General features: G+C 44.0%; 2 protein-coding genes across 4 annotated transcripts; both read left to right on the top strand.

Annotated features, from left to right (window-relative positions):
* Positions 1 to 476: 476 nt before the first annotated feature.
* LOC135492831 (zonadhesin-like) lies at positions 477 to 9,410 on the top strand. Its single transcript, XM_064779488.1, has 8 exons — positions 477 to 649; positions 3,227 to 3,397; positions 3,931 to 4,101; positions 4,519 to 4,677; positions 5,159 to 5,293; positions 5,651 to 5,790; positions 6,079 to 6,166; positions 6,507 to 9,410. The coding sequence occupies exons 1-8, from the start codon at positions 571 to 573 to the stop codon at positions 7,892 to 7,894; spliced, it is 2,331 nt and encodes a 776-aa protein (XP_064635558.1). The 5' UTR covers positions 477 to 570; the 3' UTR covers positions 7,895 to 9,410.
* A 1,656-nt stretch (positions 9,411 to 11,066) lies between these two features.
* LOC135492275 (aldehyde dehydrogenase, dimeric NADP-preferring-like) lies at positions 11,067 to 25,358 on the top strand. 3 transcript variants are annotated; one of them, XM_064778635.1, is made up of 13 exons: positions 11,067 to 11,180; positions 12,053 to 12,196; positions 12,616 to 12,847; positions 13,219 to 13,304; positions 13,912 to 14,075; positions 14,810 to 14,936; positions 15,451 to 15,554; positions 16,397 to 16,526; positions 16,921 to 16,991; positions 19,609 to 19,724; positions 24,125 to 24,254; positions 24,788 to 24,923; positions 25,250 to 25,358. In XM_064778635.1, the coding sequence occupies exons 1-13, from the start codon at positions 11,163 to 11,165 to the stop codon at positions 25,277 to 25,279; spliced, it is 1,488 nt and encodes a 495-aa protein (XP_064634705.1). In that variant the 5' UTR covers positions 11,067 to 11,162; the 3' UTR covers positions 25,280 to 25,358. The 3 variants fall into 3 exon arrangements, with proteins under 3 accessions (XP_064634705.1, XP_064634706.1, XP_064634704.1); XM_064778636.1 differs by lacking the exon at positions 19,609 to 19,724 and adding an exon at positions 18,172 to 18,287; XM_064778634.1 differs by lacking the exon at positions 19,609 to 19,724 and adding an exon at positions 17,369 to 17,484.
* The last annotated feature ends 921 nt before the right edge of the window (positions 25,359 to 26,279 follow it).

Genomic DNA, 26,279 nt, shown 5'->3' with positions numbered 1-26,279 from the left:
TTGTCCTAATTGGATCACCTTCCGACAGAACGAGGCCGGTCCAATGCGTCCGGAGTGTAGACGATAATTGTCCGTTTCCATCTGAAAATCCTCCTCCTACAACAAGGCTTTGAAACGTATTTTTCAGTGATTTTCTCTTTTGCTGAAGATAAAAAAGGTTTCCTTGCTGGGCTCGCTTGTTTCGTTGATGAACAGGTTTCGCTTATCTCAAGTTATGGTTAATTAAACTTGCCCCCTGGTGTGTCAGCAACCTCGTCCACCAAGGATACTTCCTTAAAGCGATGTACAGCAAAGGTCACCGAAGAAATTGCTCAAGCAGAGCGGGGGCGAGGTAAGTGTAATCCATGAAGTGCAACAGGAAGATCATGTGACGAGATTTCGCGGAATATTCTGATCGATGGTATAAAGTGGCATTTTTTTCTTGACCTCATTGCTACTGTAGTGATTTCAAGTGCCCATTGTGTCTCCCAATCACATCTTAGCAGGAATCTTCGCTTCTTCTTCAAATTTTCATTCAAAGTTCTTGATCCGTACACTTTTGCTGATCATTGGTGCCGAGCAGACGATAAGATGGATTCAAGGTTGCGTTTTTCTGTGTTTATGTTGGCTTGTGTCGTCTGCTTGCTAATTGAGGAAGCAAGAAGTCAGGGTAAGTGGAAAATTAGAACAAGCCCGAACATGTTCAATATTTGCATGATTTTGATATCATATTTCGCATCATATTTCAGTATCATTGGTATAAAATCATTCATTCCCTTCCTCGTCTTGCTAATGCGGTATCTTGGGTTTTGGTGTTGGTTTGGTGGCGATTATCAGCCGGATTATATGGCCAAGGATTACCTCTAGACTAAAGTGAACAATTATATATCAAAAGGAATTTTGAGAAATAGCATTTTTTGGAACTTACCCGCCTCTCTGAACTCCTATCAAATATTCGTATTCATATTCTTTCGTTTTTGCCGGACTTGGACTTTGATTGTCTTCAGATTGTGACATAATTGATCGACATAAATCGGTAAGACTCAGCATGCTAGGAGGACTAATCTTGGCCGACATATTGTGATTATACAGTTGATTTTCCCTTCTTTGATTGGACTGTAAGCTATTTTTGTATTGCCATCGTCATCGCAGGTTTATCGGGCGTATATCGCGCGCTTTAAAAGAACACAAAACTTTGTAACTTCATAGATATTTTCAGAAACAAATAGCGGGGATGGGAGTAGGAGGGGGGGGGGGGGGGGGTGTCAACTAGAGGGACAGAATAGATGGACGGTTCTTCTCTTCATCAACTTTGACATTAGGGAATAAACAGACTAAAGACTAGTCTTTACCAACTCTAATTGGTATTACGTCACTTATTTAAACATACAAGTCTGCAGAAAGTCGAAGACCGAAAGAAGGAGTGCACCCCAGTACTGGATGCTCTTTATTCAAGTATGGCCTACACAGGCCCAGTTTCTCAATTGGCGTTACTACAGACAAACGCCAGAGTTAGCTCACTATGCGTCAATATCGCCTGCAGGAAATTTCATTAGAAAATCGTTCGTTGTTGCTATAACCGGACCTTTATGCATATATCAAGAGATAACATAGGGCTTAGCCTACCCTTAGCTTTACGGCATGTGGTCTTCTTAATCCCCTTTCCCCGCGGGCGCGCGGTTTTTCATCAAGCGATTTCTTACTCACGGCGCGGCCTGCACGTGGTACCGATACCCTGTCATTTTTTACATGTATGTACCATTTTACTCCCATGCCGATTTATCGGCGGTGTGCGTTCAAAACCAAGTTTTGTCACTAACGCTGGCGTTACCTTAACTTGGCGCTAAGTCTAATGGCTTAACTGAAGGAGATAACGCCAGGTAACGTTAGCGCCAGCGTTAGTGACAAGATTTGTTTTTGACAACCAGGCCTATGCCAGAATCTTTTATTATCATCTTTGGTCAGGCAAACACTTACAATCGACCCTATGTCGACTTTGAATCATTGTGCGCAGGGCCTACGTAATTCTCTGATCACACAGTTCATCATTATTTCATAGGCCTACTAATTAGTGCTATGCGTCAATAGTTCAACGATACAATTAGATATCAGATATCCACCAGCTTATTTGACATAATTAATATTACATAGAAATATGACGGATCTTGCTATGGGCGTTCTTTTCTTGTTTTGAATATCCACTCACCAATTGTTCCGGTCCTTGGGGGCGAAGATCAGGGCAAATACTGTTATATTGAAGGCCTTCTATTCACACTCATTGCAGGAGTATAATATTGATGAATACACTGATGCATGATGGCACACGATGCATGATGGCTTCGCGGGAATAATATTTGGACAGACGTGAGGAGACGTCAATATAGTGCACATGCCGCGCCCTGGATGCCGACTGCCATGAGTAATACGGCATTCGTTCGAATATTGACAAATATGCAACTCTGCAAAAAAGAAATCCCTAAAACGGTTTTTGAGTTCCTGAAAATTACCAAGGTTTCTTTTATTTCACTGCATTAAAGGTTGAATATCAAGGTTTGGCAACAAAAAACACAAAAACTTTCATTTCTAAGGCAGACATTTTTTATATTATTCGGGCCTCCTCTTAGTTTAACTTTCAGACCGAGGTTGAGCTGAATGCTGAGATTTATTTTCTTGCCAAATACACGGCCACGAAAATTGTAGTGTTAGTGCCAAATACACGTGCAATGTAGTAAATTCTAGTATTGAAATCCACAGGTTACCGTTCCTGGCTCCTCTCAAATAGCCATTGTTATGCTAACCCAGTCACCTATCACAACAGAGTCACACGTCCGGTCTCAGTCGCGCGCCAGGTTTCTTTCGATACCAAAACATGACTCGCAAGGTGCCAAGAAGTGATATGGATCTTTTGTTAACCATGCGCTTGTTTTTAGTTCGTACTGGTTCCTGGAATGCTTTTTCCTTTGCGTTCGCTCTTACCGTGAGAAGTGTCCCTGCCTTCAGCATCTAGACTCCTATATGTAGTCCATTTCGTTATTCTGCACTGATCGTCCTTCCTCACAAGGCGACAGGCGGCCTGTCCACTGCGTCCGGAGTGTACGTTTATACGCCATGTGCGCCGTTTGTTTACGTTGGTGGTCGTTTCCATGAAAAGGACGCATAATTCAGCCCTGGCCGAGCCTTCCGATCACAAGTCACTAGTCTGACTCTCCCTTTAACATTAATGAAACACTATTTTCTCTTCTTGCAGATGCTACCAAAAGGGGCTGTACAAGACCAAGGTTACGGAATGGTCGTGCCAAGGTTCGCTCCCGGGGTACCGTCGTGTACTACAGGTGCCGGAGGAAGTATATTTTGATTGGGGGCAGTTTCGCAACGTGCGTTGGTGGTGCTTGGAGCAGCCCTCCACCGATATGTGCCGGTAAGTGTACCATAAAGTCGACTCTAAGGGACCAAACAACATGTAGCTTCATTTCGACAAATGCACATCTTGCGCACCGCGAGCTTCTGCAGGGCCTTTCACTCGGCACTAATCGACACCGATGTGTGCGAGGGGAGGATCTTGCTACTTTCCCTGGTAGTCGAGGATGAGAGTGGAGGTTATAGTGTGAACAGTTAGGAACCTGAGTTGGGTTTAAAACAGCAATGATTATATTCCTACAAGCGCGAAACGTTTGAATGTATTGTGAGATAGGAGAGACTCCTGTCGGCAACGTTGCGTAACATAATCTGACCCACCTGGCTCTCCCTTTAATAGGAAAGATACCTTTTTGAAAAAGCCAACCGTTCGGGCAGGGTCCAACTCGTCCGTCAAGTTTTGGATTTTCTCCGCCGGCCCGGACTCCGGTACCACTAAGGTATGAGTGGAGGTTACGGACGAGCACCTCGGATGGTTCAGAATGGGGAGGGTCTAGAGTAAATGTAACATGCTACACATCATCATATTTTTTTCAGCCAAAGATTGTCCACATCCGAGCATCACTCGCGTCGTCTCACTGGAGCTGTCCAACTCGGGTTCGATGGCCACCTTCAGCTGCGCGCCGGGGTACATCATGAAAGGTCCGAGGACTGCCATCTGCTTGGGAAAGGTCTGGAACGGCACGGCGCCGCATTGTATGGGACCAGGTAAGACGTGATGAGGGGCAGAAAGTCCTCAACGAGGCGAACTCCCGCTAACGCGTTCGCAGGCATTGCACCCAAAAGCTCTCACCGCCTCTGCACTGTGCACAGGTGTGCCAGAAAGGGTGCTGCCAACGTATGGCACCTTTTGGGGCACCTCAAGGTGCAGTATTTGCACCCTTTTCCGTGTAGGGGTGCTATGAATTAAAGTTGAGTTACCATGGATAAAATGATGTATCAACACTGGAATGCTCCTCTACCGATTCCTCATGGTCTAGCCTTGAACTTCCCAGCATTCTGTGCGCTCCCAGCTACATAGAGTTCATTCTAATAAATAAACCCTTTGACTGGGTTGCTCAATGAAGAAACGAACAACCGTCAAGTAGGCCTACGACCAATATAATATTGTTTTAATTTCATCAGATGGTATCTACGGCATGGACTGCACCTTCGAAAATGAGTTCCGTTGCGGGTGGACGCAGGACACGACGGACGATTTCGACTGGAAGGAAACCAATGGAGAAACGGCGACATCTGACACGGGGCCGTCCTTCGACCATACTCTCGGAAAGGGAAAAGCTGGTAAGTTGTGAACAAATAAGTAGGATGCGCTGATTTATCGTAGACTGTTGGGGCCGTCCATTTCGTCATCCTGATCTTCTCTCGACGACAGGGCGAGGCCGGTTCGTCCACTCCGTCAGGAGTTTAACTCATCGGCGGTGTGCGATAGTCCTAAAGGCGAATTCCAAAGCACCACGCCGATTAGCCCATCACAGCACCTTACCAGAAGTTTGTCACTAACTTTGCGATACTTTAACACGCCGTTAAATATAATTTTGTGTAAGGATTATCACGCTAATTGTGCACATTATTGCTCTACGCTGCGCTGTGAGGGATCTAAACATCAACGGCACTTCTTTGTCTGTGGTTTGATGCAGCTTTCAACCTATCCCTCCTTGCCTATCCCTGATACAAGCGTGAATAATTTCGATGTAGACCATTAGGGACAGGCTCCTTGGCGACCTGTCTATAGGCTCCCTTTAAAACTCTTCTTTCCCTTCAGGTACCTACCTTTTCACGGAGTCGTCGATGCCGCGGGTCCCAAACGACACGGCCCGCCTCATGTCGCCCGTGTTCGGGGAGAAGTATAGCTACAGCTGTTTCCAGTTCTGGTATCACCTCTACGGGAGGGTCGGAGGTAAGGCACAGTAAAACTAACTTACTTGTCTCTTGCCTTACCTGACTTACCCTGCGTTGCGTTGCCTAACTTCACCCTACCCTACCTTACCTTATTTTACCTACCTTTATCTTACTTGACCTTATCTTACCTTACCTGTACCTTTCCTTAGCTTACCGATGCCTTACATTACCTTACCTTACCTCATGTCATGTCGCTTGAGAAAGTGTAAGTGGAACAAAATATTTCGTTGTAATTCGTTTGAATTTAAGTTCATCGGTCTCTATAGCCATACAGCATATCGAAAAATACATTTTGTGGATATGAATGTCCTTCTAATATACTTAATGCATTACATGTATGTCCTTCATTTTGCAGCTGGGGAATTGCGGGTCTATGTCAAGCCCGTCAACAAAGAATTGTCGGAACTGAAGCCGAGGTTTGAAGTGTCTGGCAACCAGGGGAACGTTTGGAAGAAAGAAATGATCACCATTGAAATACTGGAAGCGCCATTCCAGGTTTGTTGACTTAAAGGAAATCTCTCAGGGTTTAGGCCAATATCTTCCGTCGAAATGGACGTCCCGGTGTCGAAAGATGAACCGCGGTCGCGCGGTCGTGGGGAATGCGCCCAAAAGGGTTTCTCGTAGTGGAATAGGAGTTTTACGTCCCCTAATAATCAATGGACATGTGATATTTAGAAAATCTTCAAAACGATTTTCAAACAATTTGATCGTGTGCTGCGGGCATTTTTCGGGCATTTGCATTAGTTGGCTCAACGCATCATTTATCTTTTTATATCTCTTCAGATCGTGATGGAAGGAAAACGCCTGAACACCTACTTCAGTGATATTGCTATTGATGATCTCAAGATTGACCGCTGCCCACCGGGTGTAGGTGAGTATAGGGGATTTTATCCTGACATATGTGCGGGAGAATTGGCCTGCAAAAGGACCCATGCATTCATCAGTCCTGAGCTATGGTAGCTTAGACTCTCGGGACAGTTCATTTCGTCATCCTATGCAGGGCGACATGACGAGGCCGGGCCACTGCGTCCGGAGCGCTTGGTAGGTGTGTGCTAAAGACGGCAACATCGGACCGAAATCATTGCTCCAACCAAGGGGGAAATGCAACCTATCACCTAACAAAATCAAGAAGAAGACGAAAAAGAACGTGTGTTGATTTGTTTTGCAATTGATGTCGTTCACTCAATATTGTATCACTCATCCATTTTCAGACCCCACTAGTCCCAGTGCAACAGAGGCAGTTGCCACGAACTCGACCGAAACAGCCTCGACGGAAGAACCCACAAATGCAACCAGCAGTCTCGCGAAAAACGCGACCACAGATGCCACCAGCATCGGGACGAAATCAGCTACGCAAAATGTCGACACATCAGCGACTACAGTGTCAACAAAGACCATCGGGACGAAGGCTGCTACAGTGCCAGTAGCCAAAACAACAGCAGCCGGGGTCACCAAGGCAACACAGGGGAACACAGCCGTCACTGAGGCAACGCAGAGGGTGAACACAGCAGAAGTAACCAAAGCAACACAGAGGAACACAGCAGCAGCACTCACAACGCCATCAAAGGGGAACACGGCAGCAGTCACTGAAGCAACGAAGGGGAACACGGCAGCAGTCACTAAAGCAACGAAGAGGAACACGGTAGCAGTCACTGTAGCCACGAAGGGGAACACGGAAGCAGTTACTGAAGCAACGAAGGGGAACACGGCGGCAGTGACTGAAGCAACGAAGGGGAACACGGTAGCAGTCACTGTAGCAACGAAGAGGAACACGGCAGCAGTCACTGAAGCAACGAAGGGGAACACGGCAGCAGTCACCGAAGCAACACAGAATGTAAACACAGCTGTTGTTACCGAGGCAACACAGGGGAACACAGCAGAAGTCACTGAGGCCAGGCAGAAGGGGAACACAGCAGCAGTCACCAAGGCAACGCAGGGCAACACAGCGGCAGTTACCGAGGCAACTCAGAACGGGAAGACAGCATCAGTCACTGTGGTAACGCGGCGCCTTGGAACAAAATCAGCAACGCAGAATGTCAACACTCCTCCGGCTACAAGTGCACCGACGAGCGTCGGAACCAAAGCAGGTACGCAAAAACCAGACAGGTCGACAGCTACAAAAAGTATTCCGCTTAAAGTGAGCACGCCAGCAGTTACAAAAGCAGCTACGTCTAACTTCAACACACCAGCAGTTACAAAATCAGCTACGTCTAACGTCAACACACCAGCAGTTACAAAATCAGGTACAGGGATTGTTGTATATAAGCCAACGAAAAATCAGAAAAATACCTCAAATGCTATAGACGACAAAAACATTGAAGTCGATACGGATGGCAATAAAGTCAATATGTTTCCGAGGACTGCTGGGGTGGCGTCTGATAATGATGCTTTATCTTATCCAGCAACTGTTTATGTGGCCCTGAGCATCGTTGCAGCTTTTGCCGTGGTTTTTGTAGTAGTTGGTTTGGTCGGTTACGCCGTGCAGCGGCGGCGACGACCGCGACGGGAGTCGCAGGTTGAGGAGATGAAGCCGATTACCTCTGGTGATACCTTGCTTGAACAGTGGCTGTCTTGGCGGATTTACGAGACTGTGGAATGAACTGAAACATAACTCTTTGGTAAAACTACAAAATACAATCGGTAGTCCTGGCAAAACTACAAAATAAAATCAGTCGTCCTCGTACAACTACAAAATACAATCGATCGTCTCTGAAAACTAGATTATTACCGATTGTTTGGAACATGAAGCCATGTTACACACCCGTGGTGTATGTATCATGGAATCGAACACTCCCAAAGCGGTGGTTATCATGGGTCGGGCTTTTGGCCTGCCGTGTAAGTTTTCACTTGAAATTATGCTGACTGAGGCAGGCAAGTTTTTCGGTCGATGTTCCAGATACACTCCTAGTCAGTGTCTGAAATAGATTTCTAGACGTGGACATGTTTTAGAACGATGCTTTGGGAGTGTTAAGGACAAGTAGTTCGTGGCAGAGAACGTGATAACGACTGACGTTCGGTAGTAACTTTGCATTGGACTTTTCTAGAACCAATATTCTAATATTTTAATCTGTATTTGGTGCCAATATTCTACTACGGGGGCTTCTACCATTGTTCGCGGGCTTTCACTCACTTCATGCTGAAAGTCTGATAATACTTCATACGATATCGTACGATCGAGGACTGTTGATGAGTCCCCGTAATTTTGGGTTTTTTATGCTCTCCGGCTGGAACAGAAGCCCATAGCGTAACAGGCAAACTTGCACTTTCGGCTCTGTACGGTAAAAAGGGGACTATAGGCAGGAACTGGGTGGTCAAATTTATGTTAGGGGTGGATCGGGATTGATTCAGTCATGAATGCCACATACAACGTGAATAGTTTCAATGGAATGACCCCTATCGGCCTAAGTCTAACTTTTTCAGACCTTCCTTGGCCCCGCCTATAGTCTCCCTTTAAAAGAATCTCTTACTGCTGTAAGTTATGACAAGTACATGTACATGTATAGTTCTTTATAATCGATACTTGGTTATAGCAAGAATAAGGTATCCTCTGTGGGGAGTAGGCTGCAGACCTGAGACTAACCGGTAAAGATGAAGAAAATGTCTCCCTGGAAAAGTGTCAGGTCCTAGTGTATTCTTACTGATTATGGCATGGTTCTATAGAGACCATGACCGTCAATGGCTCAGAAAAAAGCGCAAAATAGAATCCTTTTTTTCCCGGACATTCTATCCTGGGACATTTTAAACTGCTACAGCGGAGCACGCAGGAATTTTCTTTTCCATACGTGTCCCCTTCTGCTTACTCGTCTGGTTGTTCAATCGACGTTAGCAGAAACGTTGGCGTCACGCCTTAACGCTATACTGTTGTAATTGAATATACTAAAGGGGATAGCGCTTCGTTGAGCGAGTTGAGCTAACGATCATTTCCGAGCATAAGTTAGGACACACGAAGGTTGCCGAATGGTTTCGTTTTCAAAATCGCAGTGTCGAGACGAAATGATATTTTTATAATCTGTTTTTATCATGCATTTATCTCTCAAAGCACAAAGTACCAAAATGTAAATATTCAGTTAAAATGTGAAAATATTATCAAATATATAGCAATATTTTATATTCAATTATAAAATTTATCAATTCATTTCTAGTTAAGTCTCCCCAACCCCACCGTGCGAATGGTTAATTCCTAATCAAACATCAGAAGAAGGCTTCAGCCTTATATCGGGTGTCCCAAAAGTCACATCATTTGACTTGTATTATGTCAAACATTTAAGGGCCAAATTCAGTCATCAGCATGCCCAGTAGCCTAAGTACCGAAGCAATCTGATTTAAAGTCTTGCTAATACTGCCCAATACGATGTTAGTACTGCATGTCAAAATGCAGAACAAGAGGACAACGTGTCAAAGTGTACCTTGTTGGGGACACCCGATGTTTATCTCCTTTCATCAGTCGCGACGGAGGGGAATCTAATCACAACCTGACGTGGAGTGTCTCGGAGAAAGGGATGTCACAACCCGCAGATGAGTTGTGGTCGTCGAAGTTAGTGGCATGCAATACTGTCCTTTTTATACCGGAACATAGAAATGAACTTTCCGGGTAATCGCAGGAGGTTTTTCAATAATAATGAGAACAAAATGTTAATAAGTCATTAGACTTTACTCTCAGAGATCAACAAAACGATTTGCGCATGTTCAGTCACATTCTCAGACCAGGACTTTCGCGCGCTTTTTTTCTAGCCTCTTCAAATTTACTACGCGGTAGTACAATGGTGTCCTGGTTTCGAGTGATTATCTTGTTTATCAGGAAGGCCTCCTTCATTTGAGAGGTCACCAACATCCTCCGCATAAGCTAAAAACCCACCAGGCACCACGCCGGATGCTACCCTCGAGCGTTATTGTCCGACCCTGGAAACAAAGTCAACGCGGTGCTACTTTTTTTCCGATATGTTTCTGGTGTTCTTGTATATATTTCTCGTGTTCTCTCGGGAGTGTTTTTCAACAATCTATCTGGCAGTAAGCGGAGCACGCTCGCACGCACGCCTGGCTATGAGTCGCGAAAAAGCCACCGCAGCAAAAGCCTTGGTGGTGCAGCGGTTAGAATGCTGGACTTGCGATCTAATGGTTGGGGGTTCGACTCCCCTAAATTCCATAATTTATTTTGCTCTTTTTTCTCTTCATTTCCTCTTTATTTTCTTGTTTTTTATTCATTCATGTACAAATAGTAGGCATACTATTATCAATATATATATCATCTGATTATCATTATGCTAATCTTGAAGAAAACCCGAACTTTACAAACTCAAATCCATTGGTCTCTCTATGGCGGTCTATGGGATAGAAGACCCAGTCGGAGTCGTCCGGCCAACAAATGCGACTTACACTCCGAACGCATTGGACTGGCCTCGTCTTGTCCCCTTGTAACATAAGGATGATGACGCAATGGACTGCCTCGGGAGTCTATAAGATGACAAATCTCGGGGCATTGTCTCTTTGGCTTTACACGACGGTAGTTTTCTACCGATATATAGAGATTATCCTTATCCGAGGACCACTCCTGTCCACGGTCTCATGGTGGCCCCTGACTGATGTCTCAGTATTAGGCCTATTAGCCAAGAGCCGTGTCGGCTCCTGACTGATGTCTGAGTATAACCCCTAAGCAAGTAGGCATCGTTGGCAGAGTTGGCATAGTTCACTGTGTCTCAGTCTTACGACTGAACTAGTCAGGGGGCGTGACGGTTCCTGGTTGATGTCGCAGTAACCATCGAGGAAGTGTAGTTCAGGTGAAGACCTCTATGTGTCGCTAGTAGTCCTCTTCGATTTTGTGACTAGAACAGAGTTCAAACTCCACGAATCCACCTACTCACTCGCCTAAGATGTCAAATTACAATTCCGTACGTTTACTCGTAACATAATTCACGTGTACTGCTGATCTGAATTGCATTTTCTATCTCAGATTTCCAAAGAAAGGGCTTAGAAGGTGTCAAATCGACTTAACCTAATTTTTAAATTCCAATTCAATTTCAAATTGTGTTTGTGACTGAGGTCGTGCAATGTCAGGTCAGCTGACTTGAATGGTGTCAACACCTTGGTGGATTTCCTTAATGAAATCTGTGTTCAGTAGTTGGAAGTATTGAGTAGGGAACGAGTTTACAATCCCCGATCACACCCCAAAAAAAGGTCATTTGTTGACTAACGAAGCACCACTGTTCAATGGATTTATAGTTAAATGCGATCAAACTACGTCATTTCCGATCGGGGATTGTAAATTTTAACCTTGAGTAGGCCTATGATGTCATGATCAAATGGCGTCGTGTGATGCCATACTTCACTGACACTGGACACGGAATACGGGAATGCAGAAGTTTGTTCGGGCGCTGACCAATCATGAGTTTCCCCTGGAACACGTCATAGGCCATAGGGTTACAGCTGGCTTATGGCGTGGTCCGGAATCGGCTTAGGCCTTCTGGCGTGTACTACACTGTTCTGAGTGAACGCATTTGTTTTGTTAAGGCCCTGGTTTATCTCTGTTGAAAAGGTCCATGCAATCTCGTATGAATGCAATTTGGTGATGCATGCATGACAGGATTGCATACTCGGGAAAGTGTGTATACTTAGGATATCAAGTAGCCTAATGACCAGGTCTACCTGCTTAGAGACGCCTTTCACATCTGCATGGGACAACCACAATCATTCATTGGCAAAAGTGAAACAAAATGTATTTTTAGATTCTACAAATACAATCGGTAAATATGCTTCGTTTCAGATCGTTCAGGGTCTGCGGACAGCGTTCCGGTCCGGGCGGACCAAGGCCCTGGAATGGAGGTTGACACAGTTGCGGAGTCTGAAACAAATGTTGGAGGAGAATAGGGAAGCCTTGGCTCAGGGGCTTTTCAGTGATTTGCATAAGGTAGGATGCTGTGGTTCTTTTAATCACTGAATCAAGAAAAAATCTTGAGGGCTCTGGTAATCCATGGGTGTAGCTGGCGTGTGGGGTGGGGGGAGGGAGCATGGGGGCTAATCCCTCCCCCCCAGAAGTCGCCTAAAATGTGTTTTTTTACCATGGTTTCGGCCGAAAATATTCCAAAAAGCTAGCTTGGTCCCTGTAGTCCACTTATCCTGATAAGGTTTTGATAGTTTGTGAATAGAATTATCAATGTCAACATATTACTTGTCATGAATTGGTATGGTTGAGTTTATTTCCTGCATTTCCCTCTGGTTTTTTTCAGCTCTTTATCTTCAGAAAATAATGGATATTTGAAAATTACAATACATTTCGAAGAAAGGGGACATAAATCTAGTTAAAATCAAAATTTCTCTCGTTTATAGAGCAAATATGAAGCATATATCTTCGAAATCGACCTCACCGTTGACGAGATCACAAATCACTTAAATCATCTCGAAGATTGGATCAAACCAGAACAGGTCCAAAAAGATCTTCTCAACAAGATGTACGACTGTTTCATCAAGCCGGAAGCATATGGTGTCTGCCTTATTATTGGCGCTTGGAACTACCCGGTACAGCTTACTATGCTTCCTCTGATTGGTGCGATATCTGCGGGTAAGTCATATGGAGTCAGTCATATTATTGGTGCTCACAAACACTACAGTTGACCAAAATAGTGGTTCTAATGACGTTATGATGCAGTGCAGGAAATAACAACGTATTAAAAATCATATGAGATGTTTTAATACAGTAGAACCTCTCTATTAAGGACACCCTTTGGGACTGACAAGTGCTGTCCTTAATAGAGAGGTGTCCTGATTAGAGAGGTCAAATTGAATGGAAACAACCAATTTGGGACCAAAACTAGTGTCCCTGATAGAGAGGTTGTCCTTAGTAGAGAGGTGTCCGCTTACAGAGGTTCCACTGTACTGTGGTGCATCCATTCCGAAGTGGTTTAAATCTTATGTCACTTACGTCATTTTCAGGTAATTGTGTTGTGTTGAAACCGTCGGAGGTTTCTGGGGCAACAGCTCATCTGATGGAGACGTTGGTTCCAAAGTATTTAGACAATGTAAGTAAAGAGGCCCAAAAGGTTGCTTAAAGGGGTTGTGTGAATTAGGGGTCCAAAACAGGAATTTTGTCTTCATGAGGCTGGATATATCCAAAACGAGGTTAAGTTAAGGAAAAAATATGTATAATGATTTTTTTTCGAAAATGACTGTAAGTTTCGAATTTTCCGCCAAATGTCCTTATTACGTCATAGTGTACCGGCTTGGGAGCCAGCGGCAGCGCGAACAATCAACGAAGATTTGCCGTTTTGCCATAACAAGTACCGTTTAGTAATAAACATGACTGCTTTCGCATTAGATTCGCAAAGTTCACAAAACATTGCCGAGGCGTTCTAGTCTTTGTTTTGTTTTGTTATGGTGTCTAGAAGCAGAATTTTCACTTCATAATGGCGTACCTTTTACTTCACACAACCCCTTTAATATCAGCTGAAAAGCTTTGGACAAGATAGTGGGAAAATCAGTTGATATCAATCTGATATCCTTCTATATATTCTCATTTTGAACTAGCCTCGCTTTGACCTTACCTGACTTTGACCTTGCCTCACTTTGACCTTGCCTCTCTTTGACCTCACCTGACTTTGATCTTGGCTCACTTTGACCTTGTTTCAGAGCTGTATCAAGGTCATTAACGGTGGCATTCCCGAGACGACCCAGCTGCTGACTGAACGCTGGGACCATATATTTTACACGGGCAACACGTTCGTTGGGAAGATCGTCATGGAAGCTGCTGCCAAGAATCTTACGCCCGTGGTACTGGAGCTTGGAGGCAAAAGGTGAGAAAGAATTGGGGTTTTTGCAGGATGATTTAATTTGAGGGGGACGAAAAAAAATAATTAAAAATAATATCAAAAAAGTTGCTTTTGTCTGTGCCTTTGGCTTGAGTGTCAATATAAATTGGTTTTCCAACTGTTTTCGGACCCGGACGTACTAATGCGATATTTACACAGCCTCGGCAGACTAACTCCTCCAGTGCAGGATTTGCTATGCTAGTCTAAGTCGAGTTGCAACAAATTCCATATTCAGGTCCTCGGCATGGTTAACCCTAGAAAAGTGTCATTTGAAGCATGAAACTTCGCCCAGAACCCTCAAACTACCGTATAACAAAAATGGCCGGGTCTATTTGGCAAGCCGCTCGCCGAACAGGCATCTTTTTTTGTCCTGTTTGGAGAGCCGCTTGCCAAACAGCACTAAAAAGCCACCCTGTTCGGCCAGCCGGGCTTGCCAAACAGGTAAAAAATCTACCCTGTTTGGCGAGCTGGAGACTTTACTTTAATATTAATGAGTTCGGCTCTCCATTCAGGACAAGAAAAAGTCGCTGTTTGGTAAGCCGGGCTTGCCAAGTAGTCACTTCCAACAAAATACATGTACCTAATATGATCTCGAGACTCCCAAGATTTTGCCAAATCTCTGGTTTGACTCCAAATCAAGAAAGTCTAACGCAAGCCCCAGTCCTGTACAAATGACTCTTTAGTATTTTTTGCTCTGACCTCTTCTATCCTCATTTCAGTCCCGCCTACGTTGAGAAAGACAGTGACCTTGACGTCATGGCTCGACGTCTTGCCTGGGGAAAGTGCATCAACGCCGGCCAGACCTGCGTCGCACCTGATTACCTCATGTGCTCCAAGGATATTCAGGTAATTTCTGTGCAGGAAAGAGTGTCAGTACAATAGAACCTCCCTATTACAGACACCCTTGGGAGTGACATGCTGTTCTTTATTGAGAGGTGTCCTGATTACAGAGGTCAAATTCAATGAGAATGAAAAATATGAGTCGTCTAGGTGCATTGCATGCTGGTTTAATTAACCTGGGGGGTCTTGATATATATTTGTAAAAAAGAAAAAAAAAATTCAAAAATTTCTCCTTTGAATATTCAAGAAAAACTTGTAGCCTTGTAATGCATTTTGGTCCTCTCTGGTTGCCATGAGCAACAGAGCATGCAGGCTCAGGCTACGATGTCACTGATGACGTCACAAGGATGCCATGACGTCATCATGATGTCATGACGTCGGGTCAACAATCACAGCTGTCAGACAGTCCCTGAATGATCTCTTCATTCAGTTGCGATCATGCAGGCGCAGTGGACACCAAATTGCCACATCAACATCATTTGTAATGTAAAGGGTAACGTATATTTACTTTTTGTTTCAGGCTGATGTGGTCACAGCCCTAAAGAGGGCAGTTACAGACGCATACGGAGAAGACCCGAAACAGTCTCCAGACTACTGCAGGATTGTCAGTGACAAACACTTTCAGTACGTGTTTGTCATTTGAACTTAAAGGCCTATGCTGTGCGTTGAAAAAATTTGAAATTTTTTAATTGAATTTGAAAATTTCAAATTGAATATCAATTTCAACAATGCTTTTGTATAGACAGATATTCAAATTACGGTGGAATTTCCCTTAGCAACACCTCTCTATTAAGGACAACCTCTCAATTAAGGACAGCAGGTTTGATCCTGCAGTGGTTGTTTCCATTCAATTTGACCTCTCTAATCAGGACACCTCTGTATTAAGGACACCACTTGTCAGCCCCGAGGGTGTCCTTAATAGAGAGGTTCTACTGTATATGAATACCAAGTTTCAACCACATGATACATCGTACCCCTTTAAGCTTGTTTCAGTTTGCAGGTGAAGACATTTTTCGATGATCACTCACACAACGTAGTGAGTGTAATGGTTACGTATGTATACACTGTATGTAAAGTGTAAACAAAATTCATATATCCATCATGTCCATCGAATCTGAAAAAATTTGTGCAGACCCATGACAATTCTGGTTCCGGTGGTTCCGGTACAGTTTTGTCGCATTCTATATGGGCCGCGCGTTGGCCGATCCTGCATTCATGACGCACCGCACCCACAGTTACAACGTCGGATGTGAATCCCATTGTTTCCTTCCTCGTGACGCAATTATTTCATGACGTCATGAGCCATTGACCATTCACGTAAGTAGATTTATTCACACCGGCGTTACTGAAGTGCGGGTGTGGGACATCATGTATCTAAAAATCGTCTGCTAGGACATACAGTTGTGTGAGTTCACTAGAGCTTGCTCTTTACATATTAGTTGACTTGGTTCTTATCTCGTTCACAGGCGCGTGGAGAAACTGATGAATGGCGGAGGAGAACTTGCCATTGGCGGCCGCACTGACGCCGGGGAGAAATACATCGAACCAACCGTTCTGACAAATGTCAAATTGACCGACCCCATCATGCAAGAGGAAGTGAGTTTTCTTTTCTTCTTTATCAAAGACTCAGTAGATTTGCATTTAAAGGTCTTCACGTTCAGTTTTTAAAAAAATTGAAAAAAATTTGAAAATTTTAATTGAATTTGAAAATTACAATTTCATGAATAGGTACTTAATATGAACTTCCATCATCTCTGTTGTAAAGAGAGATATACAGTTACATTAGAACCTCCGTTAGCAGACACCTCTCTATTAAGGACACTAGTTTTGGTCCCAAATTGGTTGTTCACATTCAATTTGGCCTCTCTTATCAGGACACCTCTCTATAAAGGACTGCACAGGTCAGTCTAGAGGGTGACCTCAAGAGAGAGGTTTTACTGTAGTTAAAATTATCATTGAGATATTTTAATTTTTCTCTTGTTTTTTTTAGATTTTTGGCCCGATCCTTCCAATAGTGCCGGTGGAAAATGTTGATGAGGCCATAGATATAATAAATGCCAGGTAAAAGATTATGCTCGTCAGATTTGCTTGGTTTGACAATCTGAAACACCTAGGTTACAATGAGTGTGTTTGTAGGAGAACCAGATTTACCAGAATAAAGCGCTTAATTCGCTCGCCTTTTTTGGAATCGCGAAAATTTCTGAAGAAAATTAAAAGAATTTTAGTTGAAGAAGTACAAAACTACAAAAAAATATGAAAATTCTTTATTTCTTGATTGAGAAAATTGAGTTTAATTTTACTACACGGAAATTTTTCCTTCAAAACTTACTCAAATAGCCCATTTTTGATAATTTATCAATAATAAGTTGATATGGTACCTGCTATTCAAATCTTCTATTTGAAACACTTTCATATTGTGTAATCAAATTCTCTTTCAGAGAACTGCCCTTAGCAACATATGTTTTCTCAAAAAGTCGAGATGTAATCGATAAAGTTGCACATCGGACAAACAGTGGAGCATTTCTCGCTAATGACACTTTGATGCACGGGGCCTGTATGTGTTTGATTTCAGTTCATAAATTATAGTTGCTTTATCAATATTGGCAGTGAACTTCAAAGATCAAGACAGTAAAATCACTTATTCTGTCATTTTTTTAGATTAATTTTAGGATGCTCTAAACAACCATATCATGCGAATGTGGACTTCGAACCTCCCTTAACGGACACCTCGATATCAAGGACAACCTCTCTATAAAGAACACTACTTTTGTTCCAAAATTGGTTGTTTCCACTCAATTTGACCTCTCTAATCAGGACACCTCTCTTTTAAGAACAGCACTTGTCAGTCCCGAGGGTGTCCTTAGTAGAGAGGTTCTACAGTATTTCAAAACAGTCATGCCCAGACCGACAACCCCTATACGAGTATGATTGGTGGACTCCTGCCAAAAAAAATTTGAGTTCAAATGGAAATTTCGATTTTCATTACGAAATGCACAGAATAGGTCATTTTACTTTGTAGTCCTGCTTGCTTTAAATGTCTTATTTGGGCAGGCCCTTTGGCTGTATTGCTTTACAAGGCTGCTATAAAAGTTCAGCTGCTACTAGTTTTGCCTGTGGGGCAACTGCTTGCTTGATGGCCCAGGGCAACTCTCCCTGCATGTAGGGCATCACAGTTCTTAGTTTTATATATCTATCGACTATGAGATAACGTTTCAGCTTTTCCAACATATGTCGATTTCAGGGAGCACCCATTGGTGTTGTATGTATTTTCAAAACAACGAGGTGTGGCGGATAAGTTTTTGAGCCAGACGATCAGTGGAGCCTTTTTGGCAAATGATTGGATAGTGCATGGGGGCCGTATGTTTCAATTTGTATTTGCATGCTCCAAAAAACTTGCGAAGCACTCTCATGTTCTCCACATCTAACGGTCAACAAGCTTTCGGGTCACTGTTGCACAAAAGAAAGCTCTACCTAACCATTCATGTTCCTACTTTTAGGGGTTGGGGGGGGGGGGGGTATGGGACCATACATCCCATGAAAATGAGTCATTTTCAGTCAAAGCGAGGCATTTTCTGTCGTCTGCTAACGAAAACAAAAATAATGGAAGTTTTATTCCTTTGAACTGTGAAGAGCTCCAGGAATGGGACCATACATTCTGGAATGGGACCATAGGCCTACATCCCAGAATGAATGGGACCATACATTCTGGAATGGGACCGTAGGCCTACATCCCAGAATGAATGGGACCATACATTCTGGAATGGGACCGTAGGCCTACAGCCCAGAATGGGACCATACATCCCGGAATGTGACCGTAGGCCTACATCCCAGAATGGGACCATTCATCCCGGAATGGGACCGTAGGCCTACATCCCAGAATGAATGGGACCATACATTCTGGAATGGGACCGTAGGCCTACATCCCAGAATGAATGGGACCATACATCCCGGAATGGGACCGTAGGCCTACATCCCAGAATGGGACCATACAAATGATGCTACAGCACTGTGCTATAGAGAGACACGCCTTGGAATTTCCCGTCGTGAAGTGGACAGAATTCATTTTCGACTTCTTCTCAGCATTGCAAACATCACTTCTTGATTCTACGTCTTGAAATTGAGGAATGGGGCTGTAGCTCAAGGTCATCCTCCACCTCAAGAGCATGGTCTGGGCATCAGTCAGATCCATGGTTCAGGTCTTGGGGCTGGAAATCAGACCTGGCACAATCTCTTTCAGTTCAGAGGCAAATTCAATGAGGAAGCACAGCTAGGACCCCCAATTTTCACTTTACAGAATTTCATGTTCAAATTGATAATAGTTTCCAAAATGTTGAAATTTCAACATCCGTTTCTTAGAATTTTCTGACATGGGGGTGGGTATGGGTGACCGGAATTAACCCCTTGGATAAGCAAATGTCTTTTTCAACTCTTCAATCTATTTGACTACACAGAGAGAAGCCATTGGCCATGTACTTGTTTTCAAAATCGCGAAGTGTGGTCGATAAAGTTCTCGACGCAACAACCAGTGGCAGCGTCCTTGCCAATGATACTGTTGTCCACGTAGGAAGTATGTTACTCATATTTTCTAAAAAAACCATTATCTTCTCTGATTGCCTTTTACTTTCTTCATGAAACCTGTCTAATCTCTGATTAACACGAACATGGTGATTTCTTGCAGGGAAAAACCTCTCTCATTGTACTTGTTCTCTAAGAACAGAGACGTAATCGATAAAGTTCTGAGTTCAACGACGAGCGGCAGTGTCTGTGCCAACGACACTGTCATACATCTTGCCAGTAGGTAGTTGGGCTTTATCAAGCGGAACCAACTGAACAAATTAAGAAGATTACTTTGGAAAAGATTGCCGATGTTCGCTCATGCACACTAATGAAACCACCCCAAACCAACAACTGGAAGTAGGCCTACCGCTTGCCAATGTTTGCTCATGCACACTAATGAAACCCCCCCCAAACCAACAACTGGAAGTAGGCCTACCGCTTGCCAATGTTCACTCATGCACACTGATGAAACCACCCCAAACCAACAACTGGAAGTAGGCCTACCGCTTGCCAATGTTCGCTCATGCACACTAATGAAACCACCCCAAACCAACAACTGGAAGTAGGCCTACCGCATGCCAATGTTTGCTCATGCTCATAAATGAAACCACCCCAAACCAACAACTGGAAGTAGGCCTACCGCTTGCCAATGTTTGCTCATGCTCATAAATGAAACCACCCCAAACCAACAACTGGAAGTGGGCCTACCGCTTGCCAATGTTCCCTCATGCACACTGATGAAACCACCCCAAACCAACAACTGGAAGTAGGCCTACCGCATGCCAATGTTCCCTCATGCACACTGATGAAACCACCCCAAACCAACAACTGGAAGTAGGCCTACCGCATGCCAATGTTCCCTCATGCACACATATGAAACCACCCCAAACCAACAACTGGAAGTAGGCCTACCGCATGCCAATATTCACTCATGCACACTGATGAAACCACCCCAAACCAACAACTGGAAGTAGGCCAACTGCTTGCCAATGTTCCCTCATGCACACTAATGAAACCACCCCAAACCAACAACTGGAAGTAGGCCTACCGCTTGCCAATGTTTGCTCATGCTCATAAATGAAACCACCCCAAACCAACAACTGGAAGTGGGCCTACCGCTTGCCAATGTTCACTAATGCACACTAATGAAACCACCCCAAACCAACAACTGGAAGTAGGCCCACCGCTTGCCAATGTTCCCTCATGCACACTAATGAAACCACCCCAAACCAACAACTGGAAGTAGGCTTACCGCTTGCCAATGTTCCCTCATGCACACTAATGAAACCACCCCAAACCAACAACTGGAAGTAGGCCTACCGCTTGCCAATGTTTGCTCATGCTCATAAATGAAACCACCCCAAACCAACAACTGGAAGTGGGCCTACTGCTTGCCAATGTTCACTAATGCACACTAATGAAACCACCCCAAACCAACAACTGGAAGTAGGCCCACCGCTTGCCAATGTTCCCTCATGCACACTAATGAAACCACCCCAAACCAACAACTGGAAGTAGGCTTACCGCTTGCCAATGTTCCCTCATGCACACTAATGAAACCACCCCAAACCAACAACTGGAAGTAGGCCAACCGCTTGCCAATGTTCCCTCATGCACACTAATGAAACCACCCCAAACCAACAACTGGAAGTAGGCCTACGGCTTGCCAATGTTTGCTCATGCTCATAAATGAAACCACCCCAAACCAACAACTGGAAGTGGGCCTACCGCTTGCCAATGTTCACTAATGCACACTAATGAAACCACCCCAAACCAACAACTGGAAGTAGGCTTACCGCTTGCCAATGTTCCCTCATGCACACTAATGAAACCACCCCAAACCAACAACTGGAAGTAGGCCAACCGCTTGCCAATGTTCCCTCATGCTCATAAATGAAACCACCCCAAACCAACAACTGGAAGTGGGCCTACCGCTTGCCAATGTTCACTAATGCACACTAATGAAACCACCCCAAACCAACAACTGGAAGTAGGCCTACCGCTTGCCAATGTTCCCTCATGCACACTAATGAAACCACCCCAAACCAACAACTGGAAGTAGGCTTACCGCTTGCCAATGTTCCCTCATGCACACTAATGAAACCACCCCAAACCAACAACTGGAAGTAGGCCTACCGCTTGCCAATGTTGGCTCATGCACATTAATGAAACCACCCCAAACCAACCACTGGAAGTAGGCCTACCGCTTGCCAATGTTCCCTCATGCACACTAATGAAACCACCCCAAACCAACAACTGGAAGTAGGCCTACCGCTTGCCAATGTTCACTCATGCACACTAATGAAACCACCCCAAACCAACAACTGGAAGTAGGCTTACCGCTTGCCAATGTTCCCTCATGCACACTAATGAAACCACCCCAAACCAACAACTGGAAGTAGGCCTACCGCTTGCCAATGTTCCCTCATGCACACTAATGAAACCACCCCAAACCAACAACTGGAAGTAGGCCTACCGCTTGCCAATGTTCCCTCATGCACACTAATGAAACCACCCCAAACCAACAACTGGAAGTAGGCCTACCGCTTGCCAATGTTCCCTCATGCACACTAATGAAACCACCCCAAACCAACAACTGGAAGTAGGCCTACCGCTTGCCAATGTTCCCTCATGCACACTAATGAAACCACCCCAAACCAACAACTGGAAGTAGGCCTACCGCTTGCCAATGTTCCCTCATGCACACTAATGAAACCACCCCAAACCAACAACTGGAAGTGGGCCTACCGCTTGCGAAACAAGACAAGTTCCTTGGTGTGCATTGGTAAACATCAGCAAACTTTTCCAAAGGGTTTTGCAGCTGGGTCGTTCAGTTGGTCTAGCTTTGATTAAAACGCTTCAACCCTGCTTTAAAAATTGTTGCGATTAGAAGGCCAGTATCCCAGCACTTAGGGAGTTCAACACCTCCTTTGAGTTACACAAATTCCTTCCTTCATTAGTTATCGACGTGAAAAGATAGAAAAAGCTTTGCTGTTTTTCTACCCCGAACATACTATATCCTGTTGATAAAAGCCTGTATGTTATTATCAAGCTTTTAGATTGGCTGGGCGCTATGAGATTTGAAAATAAACTTAACCGCTGCTTTGTTCATGAGTTTGGGCTTGTGAAAATATGTTTTGCAATGGAAGTGACTATTTGGCAAGCCCGGCTTACCAAACAGCGACTTTTTCTTGTCCTGAATGGAGAGCCGAACTCATTAATATTAAAGTAAAGTCTCCAGCTCGCCAAACAGGGTAGATTTTTTACCTGTTTGGCAAGCCCGGCTGGCCGAACAGGGTGGCTTTTTAGTGCTGTTTGGCAAGCGGCTCTCCAAACAGGACAAAAAAAGATGCCTGTTCAGCGAGCGGCTTGCCAAATAGACCAGGCCTTTTGCAATACTAGTTATCCTGCAATATTATTGCTTTGCAGATAAGTTTAGTTGTTCCTGGATTTCGTTATCATTTCCTATCCTATCTTACCATCCCACTCCCAGGCCTTGTGTTCCCCTGTCCTGTAGTGTATCTTATCAAGAATTAATAAAGATAGACTTTGTTCATTCTTGATATTATGTTGTCCTTATGCACAGTTGATCCAGGAATAAAAAGAGAGAGGGTGTCAGTTACATGGACTAGGGCTGCCCTGGTGGTTTTTAGGGTCATTTTACCAAAATTGTTCAAATTCAAAAAATTTTCAAATACTGGGGGTGCCCTCTGTACTTCCCCTTGATCCACCACTGTACCATATTTTGCACATTCACGCTCATTCTTTCTTAACATTGCACACATAGCCTTGCTTGCCTGCTAAAATATCTAATCAAATTAGGTAGCTTTTTGTCTTGTCGGTTCTTATAGTTGTTGTTAAATATATGACCTGTCGCAGCAAAACCCGGCCCATGCACACAGATGCTAGCATAAATGACACCAGGAGATAATGGAAGAAATTAATGTACTAGTACTCAGATTTCACAAAAGGCAGACACAGTGATATGATCTGCCAGTACGTCTCAACCTGCCCAGCTCAGAGCAACATGTGCCAGGTTTTGCTGTGACTTCTGGGGTTGATGGAGCCTTCTACAATCAGTCAAGCTGAATGACTTGCAATCACAAAACTTGTCCTGTTTGGATGTTTTTTGGATTTATTTGAATAAGTTACAGTCGTTAAATTGCCATAGCCATATAGAGAGGCTTCTTCAAAGCGGTTTATCCTTACAAGTTTGATTTTAGCTGACTTCTTAATCAAAAGAAATTGACACGGACCTCGCTGATGATCCTTTATATACGTGTATAATTAGCTCACTGACTGAGAGCATTTCAAAACTAACTACATGTCGTCTGCTATTTGGAGTATTTTATTGTCTTTCTTTAGACTTATTAAAGGGGACTATAGGCAGCATCCTGGTGGTCAAATTGGCGATTTTTGTTTTCCTGATATGCTCAGTTAGGTGATGAGGTCTCGTTTGATTAAGTGTTAAGTATTCCTCATCAACAAGCGAGGATTGTTCCGACGTACTGTGATATTGAAGAGACCCCCTTGGGCGACACTGTTTAACTTAACCTGGCCTACCTGGATCCTGCCTACAGTCTCCCTTAAACTAACATCAAAACAATGACTTATGTTTTCGTTGTATCTTTTTACAGTGTCTACCTTGCCCTTCGGCGGTGTAGGTAGCAGTGGAATGGGCTGCTACCATGGCAAGTTCTCATTCGATGCATTCTCACATAGGAGAGCTGTTATGGTGAAGGACCAGAAGCTAGAGGGTCTTAACAGGTAAAGTATGCAGGTGGTAGTGACTAATTTTAACTTTGTCACCAAGGACGGCCTCTCTTTAGGGTAGGCTCACCATCTGGCAAATATAGGAGGTCTGATTTGAAGTCGGACTCGAACTATGAAGAAGAATAATAATCTCAGTCTGTGTGCATCTTCTTTTTCTTCAGCGTTCGCTCTGCACTTGGAGGTCCTATCCTCCAGGGAGTATTCCTCCTCCAAGGCGGGAGGAGCACTTTTGTGTGCCACTACCGTTTGGCACCGATTTGGTTTATATCAACATATTGACTCTGTCTTCGGTCTGAGGCGGAGTCAATCTCGAGCTACTCATGTTTTTCACTTGGTGAGGTCTTTTCATTCCCCTGGCATAGACATCAGATACAAGGAACCTCGGTTTTAAGACCCATTCAAAGGACTTTTAAGCTCCTTGAGAGCCATGTTGGTTCATAGGAATAAAATTCTTGGTTCTCCTAAGAATCTAATCTATGAGGCTCCTCAGTGTGTGCGCATCAGAAATGGATTTCTCTTCCTTCCAGGCTCCGTTATCCTCCATACAACCAGAGGTATTACAGCATCATCAAGTGGCTCTTGACGAAAAAGCCAAGGAATCGTTTCCTTGAGACCATGTTTCCCATTGTGCTCATCGGAATTGTGTGTGCTGTTGCTTATAAGGTATGACTTGACTTGAAGTTTCAGCAGATGGCATTTAAAATACATGTAGTTCAAAATACAGTTTACCTGTGAGACACCACAAGATCACAAGAGACCAAATTTCACTGCAGAAATATTGCCACAAGAAATACATTGCACACTTAAATCGGCCGTTCAAGAGACAAATGTAAGCAACTCGTCTCTAATGTCAACTTCAATCATCGTGACTCTCAAGCCTTGGATCCACTCCGCCGACCTGGACGTATGAGGGGAGGTAACGGACCGATTAACTTAGATGGTTCAAAATGACTGCAATTGAACCACAATCTATTCTCTTCTATTTGCAGGTTTTGAACCTTGGCCAGTACTTTCCCTAGATCCAAATGAATTCATGAGGACTACTACGTGGACATTACCGTAAAGTGGGGTGAAATTGACCCTGGGGGGGGGGGGGGGGGGGGGGTGGAGGGGTGAAGTTGTCCCAGCTCCCAAGATCTTATTTAGACTAAACTAGGCTAGACTATCATCACTTTAGATTCCTGAGTTGTCTTTTAACATCTTTTTGTAGAGTGATTCAGTTGAAATAGGAGATTAACCATGTACAGTTCATTCAAGTTGTAGGGTGGAAAATGTATGGGTCAATGTCACCCCACTTTGGGCCAGAGTCACCCCATCTTACGGTCCCCTTGACTACGAATATGACTTGTAGATTTTGCACTGATTTAGGTGGTAGACATTCAAAATGATATTTAATAATAATAATGATGATAATAGTGAGTTTTTATATGGCACCTTTCACCGTATTATCTACTGTCTCAAAGCGCTTTATAATCGCAAACATCATAACCAGCCTATCCGGAAACCATTGATAAGAACCAAGGGCAGCCAGAATCTAGCGCACACAAGGACATTTCAGGCCAGTTGAGAGTTACAAAGTGGCACCGGCCGGGTATCGAACCTGAGACCTCCCAATCACAAGCCTGACGCTCAACTGTTTTGTCAATGCTATTTGTGTTCATGCAAATAGCATTCTGCGAAGATGACGTCACTGCAGCTGCTGCCCTCTATTTCCCCATTGCTGAATTACAGGCAATGTCGGACAAACATGCGGTTTCGTAATGGATTCAGGCTTTCTAACGAGGGCAGTTAGATTCAATCTGGCACATGTCCGAGTGTTGGAAATACTACATGATTGTTCTGAATATTTCTCTCTCTGACTCGATGGTATCATTCATGCTAAAAACAATGCAGAGTCAAAGATAATTGACTTTGAAATAAGCTCAAATGCGTAGAAATAAGTGTCGATGTCCGACTGTCACGTGACTAAAACGTCATCAATATCTTATGCAAATGACCTTGTGAGCTATAAATAGTAAC

Source organism: Lineus longissimus, chromosome 8, assembly GCF_910592395.1.
Source record: "Lineus longissimus chromosome 8, tnLinLong1.2, whole genome shotgun sequence".
In the NCBI taxonomy this organism is placed as follows: domain Eukaryota; kingdom Metazoa; phylum Nemertea; class Pilidiophora; order Heteronemertea; family Lineidae; genus Lineus; species Lineus longissimus.
This window is presented reverse-complemented; position numbering and strand designations above follow the sequence as displayed.

Coding starts and splice junctions, on each gene's coding strand:
- LOC135492831 (XM_064779488.1), top strand. CDS start 571: ATGGATTCAAGGTTGCGTTTTTCTGTGTTTATGTTGGCTTGTGTCGTC. Junction 5,294..5,650: donor CCTCTACGGGAGGGTCGGAG/GTAAGGCACAGT, acceptor TTCATTTTGCAG/CTGGGGAATTGCGGGTCTAT. Junction 5,791..6,078: donor TACTGGAAGCGCCATTCCAG/GTTTGTTGACTT, acceptor ATATCTCTTCAG/ATCGTGATGGAAGGAAAACG.
- LOC135492275 (XM_064778635.1), top strand. Junction 12,848..13,218: donor GATTGGTGCGATATCTGCGG/GTAAGTCATATG, acceptor CGTCATTTTCAG/GTAATTGTGTTGTGTTGAAA. Junction 24,255..24,787: donor AAGCTAGAGGGTCTTAACAG/GTAAAGTATGCA, acceptor TCTTCCTTCCAG/GCTCCGTTATCCTCCATACA.